This window comes from Aulonocara stuartgranti (genome assembly GCF_965226115.1).
Source record: "Aulonocara stuartgranti genome assembly, chromosome: 23".
In the NCBI taxonomy this organism is placed as follows: domain Eukaryota; kingdom Metazoa; phylum Chordata; class Actinopteri; order Cichliformes; family Cichlidae; genus Aulonocara; species Aulonocara stuartgranti.
This window is the reverse complement of record NC_138958.1, coordinates 9,456,736-9,471,785: the sequence shown is the minus strand read 5'-3', so window position 1 is coordinate 9,471,785 and position 15,050 is coordinate 9,456,736. Positions and strand designations below refer to the sequence as shown.

Sequence of the window (15,050 nt, the reverse complement as noted above, 5' to 3'; positions counted from 1 at the left end):
CTTGCATTGACATTATTTGAAGTAGATCTTTGGGAGATTACTTGATGCTAAAGGGAAAACCTTTTGCTGTAAGGCCAAGTATTTCTATGGAAGGGTGGAATTTGGCCATTAAGGCAGCTTTCGGTTACACCATAGATATTCTGTTCTCATTAAAAAAGAACATAAGATGAAACACCAGATATATCATATCTATTATATGTCATATGTATGGTAATGTGAGCAGAACTACTGCAGTACAAATTTGGATTTTTAAATCACCCATCCGATGCTCAACCTATTACAGCTTTTTTTTTTTTTTTTTTACATCATTTTATACATAAATTTATCACTTCCCTTTCATGGGTGGTTCATCTTCCATCAGCAAAGCAAGCTACATGCTCTCCATTTTCTTAAATTTACAGTGGCACTAGTGTACAGAACAACAACACTGTATGACGATTTTTAATTTATACTCTTTTTATAAAATTACAGATTACACGGGGACCACGTGATACAGATGGTTCATACTCCCACCGGTAAAAAAAATCAGATCAGGCTCTTTGCAGATCATCAAGACAATAACTTGTTCTCCAGAAAAAATCAAGAAATACACTTGAAACTAAATCTATTAGGATATACGCTCATTTCCTCATTTAGCCACTTGTGATGATATCAAGGGGTGTTTTTATTTTTTAAGATATATGCTTATTTACAGCATATATCTTATCTGTTGTTGTTCTTTTGCTGTTGCAAATCTTTTAGAGGGTCATGTTTTGATGTCAAAATCCCTCTTAGTATTAGGTTGTGCTTATGCAGCCCTGATTTAGATGTCTGAGTCTATAATCACAATATGCTGTTCAGCTCTTTCTCTGAGAGCCCTGATAGGGATGTTAACTGCTTGGCAAAAGAACATGACACCCAGGGTGACACGGGGATTACATGTTCTATATTTAGTCTTTATGTACATGAATATTGGCAGGACAGCTCTGTACATGTGACACACACACACACACACACATACACACGCACACACATACACAGCGATACAGTGATAATAACACAGATCTCCAGCACAGAACACATTTACAAGATGGGCTCTAGAGCAAACACTGGCTGAGATACACACGGGAATGTCTGAGCTACGACAACTTCCTCATAAAACTGGAATTTTCTTGTAACAGTTACTATTGTCATCAATAAAACAGACAATTAAAAAGAGAGATGAAAAGTATAAAATAATTTAAATTCCTCCTAAAATGCGTCATGAATATGCGGTGACAGATCTATACAAAGCGGGCAGCTACTGTATCTCCTTGACACACTGAAACCGAAGGATGCAACAAATATGACAGACAAAAGCGAAAGTCATGCAGCAACAAAGGAACAGAGAAAATGAAAAAGGGGGATCTTCTTTGAAGTTCTGCCCTCCCAGTGGCAGCATGATGTCAAGATGACAAGCCTGGTAACAAAGCACCTCACGCTATGGGCCACCCAGACGTGCCACAATGAAATGTAAACATAAATATACAGGTTGAAATCTCTCTCTACAAACAGTTCAGTCCCTGCCACGGGCCCATCAGCTGTGTGAGTAGTCAGTCTGTATACACTCCTTAGTAGAATATCACTTAGAGTTAAATAAACTTATTTAATATATATATTTATAATAGATTTATTCTTTGCAGAGTCTTTTAGCAGTATTTCCTTGTTTTCACCAGTTTGTTCTGGTATTTTACTGAGTGGCCACTGTGTCCCACCACGTAAACGTCCAGCAGGTAGGTCTTTCCTGGCTCCAGACCTGTGATGGTTTCTGTGGTCACAGCTTTCTGCAGGTTCGGGCTGTGGAAGTACTTGCACAGGACCTTTTCTGACTTCCTGCGGGTCTCTGGTCCAGCACATTGATTTTGTTCCCGGCGCCGCTGCTCCTCGCCGTAATTGTCAGCCACTTCCTTGCGGTAAATGCAGTATTTGTTGCGGTCCTGCGTGCCCAGCCAGGCCACAGTGACGGAGGAGCAGGTGCGCAGCTTGTCAAAGGCCTTGATGCGTGTATCCTCCGGAAGTGAAGGGAAAGGCTGTTTGCTGCTGGGTCGGGTGCTGGCAAGCACCTTCAAAGTGGAGGCTCCTTTTCTGCTGCCACGGAAACGGATCAGGTATTTGGCTTTTGGCTTTCCCCGTAGCTGGAACTGCCGTATCCCCTCCACATTCTGGGAGAGCAGCAGCTTGCCATCTCGCCTCACCTGCACCTGCACAGCATCCAGACATGTGTGTACAAAAAGAGTGACCCTCTGGTGGGAAGACACGGGAGCGAAGCGCAGGAACTTGCTGCCCTTCCTTTTGATGAAAACCTCTGATACTTTGCCGTCCTTCAGCTCAACTGTCTTCTGACGAGCCTCCTCTTTAGTGCGGGCAAAGGTTCCCACATATGCTGTGCTGGTGTTGGTAGCAGCATTTACTGCAAATACATCAAAGTAGTACTGTGTGTCTGGTTTTAGGTCTGACACCGTGAATATGTTTTTATTGCCAATGCACACCTTCTGGATGTCTGATACCCTGGGCTTGGCTGCGTATGCCCGTGAGATCTTGTTACTTGTGAGGCCCCGGTCTTTGCCGAAACCATTGTCAAAGCCAAAGTGCACAAAGTCGAACGGGCTAAAGTCTCTGCCGGGCTTCGGAGCCAGCATGAATGCATCGTCAGTGCTGATTTTAGCCTCGGCAGCACACATGCTTTTGAAATTGTGCTCCTTGTTGATCACTACGCAGTACTGCACAGGCTGGCCCATCAGCAAGCCGGTAGGTGTCGGTTTCCAGGCCAGTGTGACGGTGGTACGGCCAAGTGCAGTGACATCCACGCGGGGGTCGTAGGGCAGCTCTGGGTAGGGCTGGTCAGACTCCGGAGTCGTGGTTGCGTACACCTTGAAGTTGCTGTCTTTCTCAGTGGACAGCAGTTCAAGCTGGTAGAGACCAGAAGGCGTGCTTGTGGCCACATAGGACTCCACATCATTGCCCTTGTAGGTGAAGAGCTCCGTCCCTTCATCTACTGTCACCTGCTGTTTCTGTTGGTCCAGAGGTTCAGGCTCTCCTGGAAGATAAAAACCAAACACACACAACATGAGCTGTTTGCTTTAGTCACCAAATTAGACAACCCTTGCAATATTTTCTTTTCTTCTTTGGCTTTGATGAAAGAAAATTTCCACCCAAACTGAAAACTGTTTAACGCTGCAAGATCATGACTAAGCCTCATGGATCATTATCCCACACCCATGGAAGCCATGTTTTCACTCCAAACATCCCCAAAGATCTCAGGCCAGCATTCACTCAGCCTTTCTAGGGAAGTTTTGCTACAAAGAGGCGCCTTGTAGCTTCTATGTGAGAGGGACAGTCTAAGCTCTTACTCCAGCTTGAGCAAGAAACCATAATATTATGTTTGTCAACCAGAGAGAGTGTGCTCAGCGGTGTACTAAAAATTAAGCTCAAAGATCAACTCCCAATAGAGATTTCTAGCAGGAAAAGGCTGCAAAGACAGGAAAGATTTCACTAGCTGCTCTGTTTCTGCACCAGTTTTCGTGAAGTCACTGCCACTGCATGAGTCCAAATTTGTCATTATTCTTCCAGCTCAGGATGAATTCTCTTCTCTTGAAGCGCGGTCAGTGTCCACAACAGTGTAACTACCCATTTGATCTGACAGGAACAAAGACACACATGCAGGTGCTCATGTCTGGACATTCAAATATATGCTCACATCACACATCAGTGCTCTAAACCACTGCTTTAGTCATCTGGCAAGATCTCCTCTGCTGAAAGGACACCTTCCAGATGGGAAAAGGTTTTAATGTGAAGCAGAAAAACAGAAAAAATGAAGGGAAAAAAGAAGACAAACAGACTGAGTGTAGCGGGATTTATCTTAAGAAGACCGAGGCGACCTAAGTAAAGGGATGTAATGTCTTTGATTCTTTAGGGTGACTAGAAAACCACTGAAATTATAGACATCAAACTGGGCCGAGTCAGACCTCATAAGTGGTCAGACTAGACACTACATCTGTGACTTAATTAAAACCCACGAAAACACAAAGCCTAACATCACTGCGTAGGTTAATTGTGTGTGGGGATAGTCATATTTCCAGATAACGTGTAATTAACCTCTTCCACTGCTGCCTTATGTCAGTTATACCTGATCCTCCTCCGCTGGCGTCTTCTGGCAGCTCCTGCAGAGTGAGTTTCCACTCCAGAGGAGCATCACAAGGTGTCACGGTCACAGACAGGGGTGTGTTGTCTTCTTCCACCACAAAGTAGTACCTGTGAAAATAATAGGCCAGATATAAGCACCAGTGTTCAACATAGTTTGACATTATCCTAAATAATATGTGGAGTAAAGGCGTGAGCAGACTATAATAGGTGAAGCACGTGGTGGCATATAGTGTTTTGCCTTGAGTGGAGAAAGACTTTCTCATCTATTATTTAGTTTTTGCATCAACATAATAGATCCTATTACAGGGTAACATCTGATGTTTCCTATCTATTTACAGTAAGTAGACATCACCAGGTTTAATGTTTCCTTCAATGATTGAAGCAGTCACCAGCACACGGTTTAACTGGCTCATTTTTTTAACCACCACCCTGATATTGTTTGTCTCACAGAGCTCTTACCTTTTGGGTGTGTCTCTGAAAAGATAGCCACTGATCTCAGCTCCGTCCGGTATGACTGAGGAGTCGTGGAATAGCGACTTGTCTCTGATCTGCATCTGAAAAAGACCTTCATCTCTCGTAGGCAGTTTCTGGGCCACAGATCCCAGCCCCAACAGTACTAGCAGCACCACCACGCTCCAACCTTTACACTGCCTCATCCTGAAAGACACAGAAAATTGACTTCAGTTTCATTCAGTGTTTTGTGATTTTTCGCAGATGCTCCTGATCGTCTGAGCAAAGAATTCACTCTTCTTCTTCTATGGTTCTTAAATGAGGATGTGAAAACCACATGACACAAAGATGTCTTTAAGTAGCACTTTATTAGCCTTTTCTTGAGTATAATAAGTTAATCATTGCTTTGCCTGACTCCTTACAAATAAGAAACCTTTTCAACTCAAGGTGAGTCTGTGAATGACCTTATACCACAAGACAAATTCAATGTTAGCAAAAAGCTGATATGCTACAGGTGAATTTGCCCATTAGTTTAAATTTCCTTCATCTTCACATAACGTTTACTTTCATCATCCATGTTTCAGTCTATATGCCTACATATAGACACACCTATACATATATAACCACAACACGGACAACCTTGTCAGTTGCATTGACTCACAGGTGTCCCGAAACAGACAGCTGGAGCCAATCATTGTCTGTTAGTCCTGTCTCTGCCATTTGATATCAATAGACCGGATCGCTTCACTGTGTATGTGGTGGTGGTGCCTTTTGGAGCATTTTATCTAATATTATGGCTTGCTGTGTGAGTCAGATGATTAAAAGTTCATGCTTCAGCTTTGGTGAGTAAAAAAGGCGAGTAAAATTGCTTGCTCGGTAACCAAGCTTGCTAATGTTAGCATTCCACCCTTTTCTCCATATAAGGAAACTTCTGGCACAAAAAAACACACCGATACAGTGGCGAGATCAAAATGCTACAGCTGACACTTCAAAATACAGAGTCCATAACCAATGTGTGATGTCATAGTGGCTATGTCCCTCGATTATTGAGTTAATATTAGCATACAGACTTGGATTGGCACAAGAAATTCCATATGTGTCACAGTAAAGACAAAAAACCTGCACAAACGATTTTTTTAGCCGGGTTATTTTTATTCTTTTCTTTCTTTACTAAGCTAAACTAATCAACCGTTCTTCCTAAAATTTCTAATTATTAGTTTACAGAAAAATTAAAAAAAACTTTGATAAAAGAAAAAGTTTAAGCATTTTTATTTCACATTTATTCGATCTGAAAGTACCCTGGACCACCGCTAACACTGGCAGCATTAAAGTACCATGCACAAGCTACAGAGGAGAACATACAAACTCGAAACCACCTGCTGTGAGGCAACGGTGCTAACTACTGAGCCACTGTGTTCCTCATTGAGCTGAGCTGGCTGCTTTCATTGTTTCCAGTCTCATTATGCTAAGCTATGCTACTTGACTACAGAAAAGGCTGAAACTTGATGTTTAGCTTACGCGCATAAAATTAATATCAATCTCTCTTCTCAGCAAGAAACTGTATACCACACTGAGTACCTCGTGCGTTAATGCACACTGTCAGGAAATATTAAAGGCTCATATTAGCTAAAGTATGTCTAAGATTTCTGTTTTTCTAATGGAATTTCTAAATAACCTTGTTTTATCTCTCCTTTTATTTTGACATTGGTTCAAAACTGCTGATGTTAATGAGTGTGAGCTGTGACATGCATACAGTGTTTTAGTGAGCTTCTGCTTTTGTCCGCAATGTAATATATTTTATGCTAAAATGTGCTTCTTATCCATGTTTTCCTCCTAGTTTCAGCCTTAATTAACATTTAACTTAAAATCCTGATCACCATCTGGGAACGAATCAGAGACGAAGAGCCCCTGAATGAGTACCCAAGGCCACAGAGAGGAAGGGGGATTAGATTTAAACAGGAATGTGTGAAGGAAAAGATATTGCTTGGCACTCCGGGGACCCACGCCGTTTCATAAAACGCTTAATATAAAAATCCCCAAATCCATGTAGTTTAAGTTTTATTGACACTAATATAAAAATGTTTGGAGATGCAATCCACAGTTGGAGCTGCAGCCGATGTGGCTGAGAGGCTCTCACGTATCCCCTGTCTATTGATTTCTGCCCATTGATTGCAGCTGATGGGAATGCCAAATCCCCGGTGATTTAATCAGTGTAATGATGGCAGATTAGCCAGATACTTTACTGCCATTTACTGCAAGTGAGATGGTGTCCTTTTAATGACCCCTCTCCCTTTCTCTGCTCGCCCTCCTTTGTCTGTCTCCTTCCCTTGATCACAGTTTTTTTTTTTCATCAAATAATCTCTTTCACACTTGTACACACACATCCCCTCCTCTCGGTTCGTCTTTATGCTTTCTCCTCCTTCACCGCCTCCCTCAGCAGAGGCAGATAAGTAAAACCAGAGGACTCGGGCATGGACGAATATCCACACTACACACAGGGCTTCATTTCTACATTATAGTCCTTTAAAAACACAAGCAGGGAAAAAAGCCCATGACAGCTCCTGTCAGTGTCTCTGCTGTTGTCTGAGCTCAGCCTCCCGTCACACCGCCAGACTTCAGAGAGCAAAAGGAAAGCCGCCTAAGTGGTACTTTGAGGTTTGACTCACACAGAGACTTGAGATCCTTATCGCCTCGGCCTGTCTCATTCCACTTCAGAAACACGTCAGTTGGAACAAAGACATGTCTAATAATACTTAAGACAGCGCTGAGGTAGTACGCGCAGAGTCTCTCAGTAGCATGCACAGCATTTCTCAGAGCTGCCTTTCTTTCAAAGATCCCAAAACACTCCACAGACACAACGAGGGCCTCGTCCCCTCACCCGGCTTTGTCCGCCGCAGTCACACACTGAGGTTTTTAATCACCGCTGCCTTAAACATTTGATGCGTGCCTTCCTCGTGCTCTTCACATGTGACACCACATACTGTATATTGCAGGGAGATGACATCTAAATATCAGAGCAGTTGTGTTGGGTCACTGTGGTTGCATGGACCAGCGCAGAGTCAACATGGTCACACAGCCGGCGCTGGATGTGCTTTTACATGCAGGCCTGCACCATTCTCATGCCACAGAGTTCCCTTACGAAAATAACACATTAAAAAAAGCTGCATCTGGAACAAATAAAGTCTAATGTTTAATTAGAATGGGGAAGAATGTATGATCCCAATTTAGGGAATGGATAATTTTAAGGCAAAGTAACCCACAGTCGTGTCAACTTTGTTTTGCTTTTGCCTTTCATCTCTTTATTTATATATTTATAGGTTTTTGTTTCACTTTCATTGGTATTTGCCAAGTATTTTCTGTAGAAAACATTGTGTATTTTCTAATTGGCAAGCTGTGGAATTTAGAGAACTGTGTAACTGGATTAAAGGACAAATGCAGGAGTTTACAATGGGTGAAAATAGTCCCAATTTTCTTTCCCATGGCTGTCTTTGACACATCTAGAGTATCCGTCTTAAACAAATAAAACAAGAAAGGACCCCCACCTCCTTTCCCTTCCTGTGTAATCTGTAGAATTGCATCCTATCAATTGAGTTTCTACTTTAACAACTTTGACCCAGCTCTAATTTGGGGTCATTACAAGCAAATCATGTGCACAGCCAAAACAAAAATGTTCACACTTTGTATTTAAATCTCCCAGATGGATGCAATCATTTCAGCGACATCAATCCGTAGCAGAATCAAAATCATTTACGATCCACTGAAGATTAAAGTGAGAAAAATATCAATTACATGCAACCATTTGGCCACAACTTTCATCCACCTGATCGACTCTGTGTGCATGTGTGAGAGGAGCGTATTTTCAGCAAGAACATGGTGATTATAAGCACGTGATTTTCACGTATGGGGCTTTTTCTGATCACAAGGCAGGCTATATCCATGCAACCCCCAGCCTTGTCCTGCGTGCGTGCACGTATATGCTCACGTGTGTGTGCGCAAAACACCCCCCACCACCACCTACACTCTCTCACTTCACTTTGTTTCTCTCCTTCCCTCCAGCCCCTTGTCAAGATGGATAAGCCTCCTGCCTGCTGCCACATGGAGCTCATTAACAGAACGGGAGGGAATAAAAGACAGTTTAATTTCAACACAAATAAAGAGACATTTCGGATTCCACCCAACAAGACGCCTGGCATGAGCTCGCAGGACCTGAAGCCTCTGTGTGTTTTCTTAAAGGAAGTCTAGATTTATGGCGGGTCCTCGGTAGCGAGCTCCATCATGGCTGTCACTTCAGGGCCAATGTGGAGATTAGAGTAAGTAAAGTATATGCAGGAGCCAAAGAGGGAACCACACAGGACCTGGACCTGTTCTATAGGTAGGCCAAACCAAATCAGGTCTGGTGCTCTTGGACAGCTAAACAGCTTATTAATAAATTGGTAGAGACTGTGGTAAACGCTCTGATCCAACAGTGGAGATTTTAATCTGGTGTGTGTGTGTGTCCATACGTGCACACATATGCGGGTCCAAACCATTGCATTCCTCTGCTCCACTCTGTGTGTAAGTCTAAATCATCACTCAGGACCTGACTCCTCGCCATCCACAACATCGCTCGCAGTTTGAGTTTCTGAGCTATCCACATCATCAGAACCACTAAGGCTGGCACAATAGCATCATGGAAACCAGAGCCCAGTTTCCTTTCCTTCTTACCCTCCCCTTTCCTCTTCGCTCCTTTATATTTCATCTCTGATCCCTGCCTTTAGCTCTGCATCCTGGAAACTCTCTATGAGGGGGTCGCGGGGGCGCTTTCTGTGTAAAAACAACTCAAATAGAATTGAGGGTGGGGGAGTGGCGGTGTCTCTGACTGATGTGCTGGCATTGTGGCTGCAAGGGTGATTAAAGATTACAAGAGAAAATGCCCCCCCATGGGAAAGTCATCCACCCACTGCCCATCATCCGGTGTACGCATGCACGGGCCTGGCCCCGTCGTGGGAAATGAGTCAATCATGATCCGGTATGTTGTGCTTGGTTGAGGAGGCAGAGAAGGGGAGCACAGAAAGCCTGTTCAGCAGCTAGTGCGAGCAGGCTCTGCCTCTTCTTGTGTCCATCTGAGGGAGCATAATGAGGAGCTTTGCAATGAGCGTGCCCGGGCGGGGGGAGACGAGGAGAAGCGCATGGTGTGTGGATATGATGAATAATTTAACAAGGAAATAAAAACTTTGCGCCCTTAATCTTCCACCACTGACTCTGGATATGTGACAAAAGGCAGCGGAGAGGCGACTGTATATACACCACTGAAGCCTGTCACTTCTCTGGACGCAAAACGGCTATAGCAACACTGGCGGAATTCTTTCAGCCAGAGAGTTTTCATATGCAAATCATGGTTTAGTTACGGTATGCGACGCAGACCTTCCCATTTTAAGACTTTTTTGTTCATGATTCATTCTCCTGAGAAAGTAGAAGGGAGGCAGTGTGGCTTCACCCTGCTGCTAAATACAGTTATTCAAATCCCCACTCCGGGTATGTCTCTCATTAAACACCGACTGAGAGCCTCTCACATGGACCGAATGAGGAAAACAACTCCCAACACCAGCTAAATTATCATTAATCTGCCTGGAATAATTCTAATTGAAACAATGCAGACGGTGACAAGTCAAATAAATCCAATTTTTCACTTATATTAAAAAGCAGTTCTTCATTACGCGCTTCACTAAAGCCTGTCTGGGCTCTTACAGGTGCGTAAAAGGAACCCAGTAGTGACACGGTGAAACTAACATTTATCAAAACTGTAGTCCTTATATAAAACTTTTACATTTTACAACTAAAAGCGAACAGAGTGAAAACACCACAATTGGTGCACAGGTAGCTAGAAATACAGCATGTATAGAAAAATCGCCTGTGTTGGGTGCTGTGTCACCCCTGGGAGCATGGGAACTGTCGCGAGGCACAAAACAAGAGGATTTTCGTAAAGTTCATCAGCTCATCTGCCCCGTGTGATATAAAGCCCAAAACAAAATAAACTAGAATTAAAAAAGCATGCGAGTTGTGGCTTGAATGAAATGCGTTTGAAACTTTTAACTTCCTGGAGTTGTAAACAGCAAACCGTTTCAAAGGCACCAGCTACTTTACTCAGAGAGTCCGACTCTGAATTCATGCGGAGCTTGCACGCATATTACAAAATAAATAAATAAATAAATAAAGCTACAGAAAAGTTTAAGAAAATAAAGAAGTTTTTTCTCATATAATTGCTCGAAGAATCGGACAAACCGCTACACTGCAGAGAAATCAAGCGAAAAATAAATGCATAATCTTTACAAGAGACAGTCTTACCTCTCGCAATATGAATCGACGACGTTATCTGCAGAATGGTGTCTGTTTTTCTTTAAAAGAAAAAAACTCTTACAAAAGTGCTTTAAAACTAAATCGATTGATGTAAAAATAAAAAAAAATAAAAACACGCGCTGTCCTCTGCAGTGTCCAGTATCCCCTCCTTTAGTTTTCACTTCTATTGTTGGTGTCTATCAATCGGATTAGACGACTCTGGTGCGTGCTTGCAGTTTTCTTGTGGATTGAACTGGTCTCTGGTGGGCAGGAGTGTGTGTGAGAGTGTGCGCGAGTGTGTATGAGTGGGTATCCCGAGTGCTGGCAGTGCGTCCCTCCCCTGCCGCGCCGCTGCTATTGAAACCTCCACTGGATTGGAGGCAAAACTAGTGCGAACTTCTTCTTCTTCCCTGCGCTCCAAGACAGAGAACCAGCCCACTCTTTCAGCAGCAAGCCACAAAAAATATCCCAGCAAGGACCAGACTGAGTATTACTCCCAGGTGTGACCGGCCCTCATACTGAAAGCATATAAGGAGAGGGAAACAAATCCACAAGCCAAAAATCTTAGATGAACAGAAGCAGTGTGTTGCTGAAAACAGCAAGATGCCACCTGAGCGTAACTCTAACTACTCGTGGTTTTTAGAGACCGGGGTTCCCCCCACATACTTTTATTTGCAAGCTGTTTACTGTGATGCTCTCTTTAAATTATTAGTTTAGGCAGTAGCGCCCTGTTGAAGTCACGCAGCCCTCGGGGCTACAGTGTGCAGGCAAGTTTCATCATGGGAATATGGATACCTGGGAGGGCGTGAAAAACATGATCAGAACACACAGCTTTAACGGCGTCACAAGAAACAAAACAAAATAAAGACATAACATTTTCTATGTGGAATGTGACAGTGAACCTGCACCAACACAGGGTTTAACTGTGGAAATTCCCAGGGAGGTATTACTGGAGTTGTTGTCTCTTCCTGGGTTGAAGCCCTGGGAAGCAAATATTTATCCAAGATAAGAGCTCTTGACTGTCTCGGAAATGAATTGTCCGAAATTTATGACTTGATGGGTGTCCGTGTCTGATGACAAGACAATAGATCTAAAGGAAGCTGTCGTTTCCTGAGCTTCCTACACAGGACCGTCTCTAAAGTGGTGTATCTGCACATCTTCACACATGAGCGGCTGCAGGTTTCGCGCTGCTTCCTGCTGGTTCAACAGTAGCACCTTCATCTACAGGTTGGACCAGACCTCCCATCAATGCTTCCTACTAGTTGTCGAAAACAAAGGTTTATGTTTTCATAGAAAACAAGTTTTGTGAAGATTTAACCAGTGCATGTAGCTGCACTAAGAGGCTTAATCTTTACAGAGAGCAAGTAAATTGTGAATGAAAAAAGAGACACCGACAAACATAAAGATATCATTTTCATAATGTTTTCTATGATTTGACAAAATTAGGAAAACAATCCTGGATTTAATGAGCATACATACTGGTACAAATTTGCTGTGTCGCAAACTCCTGGCAGCAAAAAGAACGACAGTTTTGGTACAACAGCGTCATCTAGCGTTTACCAGAATAAGGTCACACAGGACACAAACGTTTGTAAGGACATGAACACAAGTGACTGCACAGCACAGAAAAGTTTCAGTTTAGTTGTCATGACGATTATTTTACATAGCAGATTTAAAAACACAGATGCTGACAACAGTGGCACACAATAAGCGATTGAAACAAAAAAAGCATTTAAACTATTACATTTAAACAATACACACAAGTGGAAATCATTTCTTTAAAAAACAATATATACAGAGTGAGAGAAGATAAGATCATAAAAGTGCATTTTTCTGTGATGCAGAAACTGACACCACAGATGTAACCCACACAGGTGTGTGATGCCTGGGTTTATGATCAGTGTTGCTGTGACTTCCACATCCTTGAGATGAAAATAGATGCCAAATTCAAACTGTTATTAACCCCACCACAAAGCAGTGAAAACGAATCCACTCTGGGGACACGTATATTCACAATAACCCAGAATCACACACACACACACACACACACACACACACACACACACACACACACACACACACACACACACACACGCAGTGACCCGGCTACATGCCAGAATCTTGAAAACATATCCACACCAGGGACAGTTTAGTACAGATGGAGGGAGGGGGTGGAAAACGCTCCTGTAATCTTAATCCCTCTGCACTATTCAACTACAGAGACTGAATCAGTCAAATTTTATTAGATTTACTAAACATTTGCACACAAGACACATTTTTGACCTTTCACCCCTTTCAGGAAGTCAGCGGAGCCACTCGTGCTCTTTTGTAGCGACGCCCTGTTTCACACGTGCACGTCTCATACAGTAGATGCACATATGCTCACTGGGCGGGTTCACTCAAACATTGGTGGAATTAACCACCTTCCTTAGAAGACATCTCAACAGACAACCTATTTTTGTGAACTAGGATTATTTAGTAAAATTGAAACTGTTAACTTGCAAAATCTCAACTCAGTGCATTTTAACTTGATCTGATTTCTTCTAAGATGAGATTGTACAGCCAAGCAGGCTAACATGGTGAAGTTAAGGAAGTAGAGCATTTGCTATGTTCACCAACTTTTACTTATGGTAATATTACATGTCATCATCTTTGTTTCTTTCTTTGATTTATGTATTTTTCTCTTTATTACCTCGCTTCCTGCAGGTATTTATGGTACTTAGTGTTTACTGTTTGCTTTCTTTTTATCTCTGTGTATCACCCCACTCGTCCCAGCCCGGTGAGGCAGACTATTGTTTTCAGTGAGTCTATAAAAGCATCTTTTACAGCAATAAATTCAAGTCGTTTTTTTCTGTATGACTATGTGCTTTATTCTGTAAAGATCCTAGATTATTAGAGAGAAAACTCCAACAATTTGGTGACAGTGGGAAGAAAGAACTCCCTTTAAACAGGAACAGACCTCCAACAGAACCAGATTATTAGGCTCAGTGCAGACGTTTGTACATTCTACATTTTGTTGAGACACAAATCAACAGATGTGGATGTATCCTTCCACCAGAACTTTTTTAAAAAGTGTAACAGAAAAATAGGATTGACCGCTCATTCATGCAGTCAGCAGCTGTCTCTGTGCATGTACTTGAAATCTGCTCAAATGACACATCACAGTTGGTGTACTTATAATGTAGTGTAAAAAAAATTAGTGAGATGGTGATCTTTGCATATATCCTTTGATGAGGAATTTTACATTTCAGACTCTAGCAAACCCCTGCCAATTCCTGTGTAGAGAAGCAGTATGACTAGTGGGTCAGCAAAGACTTACCCTCTGGGAGTTCATGAATGCCTGCGCAAAATTTCAAAGTAATAAATCCTGTAGTTGTTGAGAATTTTCAAAACCATAGTGGTGAAAGTGTGAGCCAAAGAAAAACATTTAAAGCTTATTGTTGGAATTGTCCATAGAAACTGGAATAACATTTATGTTAGACACATTCTTGGTAAAACTGTATTTTTTTAATGGTGGTAAGTGAGAATAATGGCCTTTATAATTTGTGTGAACCAGGCTTTTATCTATGTAAGCTTAACCCGGTGAACTTCAGCAAGGATTAGTGGTTTATTATCAGCGTGAAACTTTGTGGGGCTGACATGTTTGCTTTTGGATATCAAGTCACACACTCAAGCAAACTTGTTTTCCATCCTGATTGTTTTCTCGTAGCATCAAAACGTCAGCAACTGGTGTTCTTTTACATTTCCAGCCACTGCCTTAGACTGAGGTTTTCTAATGGAAACTGATGTCTTAGGTTTATGATGTAAGAGAAAATGTGAAGTATTTTGTGGCTTAGGTCAGTCTAAACAACAGATGCATGTTGAGGGTCTTTATATACTGGACCCATCCTCAGTGTTTGCTTTGGGGATTACTCTGTCACTGATTGCTGCCTCATCTGACTGATCTCCTTACACTTCCCCAACGACTTAGGTAATCCATTAATGCAGGGAGGTTAGAAAGTAAAATCTTACTGGACTGAAATGCATTTATATGATGCTGAGCAGAGTCTTGATGGTGCAATCTGCACCACTCACCTCAAATCCATTTAAAGTTGTCTGGGAGGCTTTCTGTCACAGCTACAAAA

General features: G+C 42.4%; 1 protein-coding gene across 1 annotated transcript; it reads right to left on the bottom strand.

The window, feature by feature from the left end:
* Positions 1 to 903: 903 nt before the first annotated feature.
* Positions 904 to 11,676, bottom strand: ndnf (neuron-derived neurotrophic factor). Its single transcript, XM_082523533.1, has 4 exons — positions 10,936 to 11,676; positions 4,621 to 4,818; positions 4,145 to 4,269; positions 904 to 3,055 (listed from the first exon to the last, which is right to left on the bottom strand). Exons 2-4 carry the CDS (start codon positions 4,815 to 4,817, stop codon positions 1,668 to 1,670), a joined length of 1,710 nt encoding a protein of 569 aa, XP_082379659.1. The 5' UTR covers position 4,818; positions 10,936 to 11,676; the 3' UTR covers positions 904 to 1,667.
* Between the last annotated feature and the right edge of the window lie 3,374 nt (positions 11,677 to 15,050).

Coding starts and splice junctions, on each gene's coding strand:
- ndnf (XM_082523533.1), bottom strand. CDS start 4,817: ATGAGGCAGTGTAAAGGTTGGAGCGTGGTGGTGCTGCTAGTACTGTTG. Junction 4,270..4,620: donor TTCAGAGACACACCCAAAAG/GTAAGAGCTCTG, acceptor TTATTTTCACAG/GTACTACTTTGTGGTGGAAG. Junction 3,056..4,144: donor CGCCAGCGGAGGAGGATCAG/GTATAACTGACA, acceptor TTTATCTTCCAG/GAGAGCCTGAACCTCTGGAC.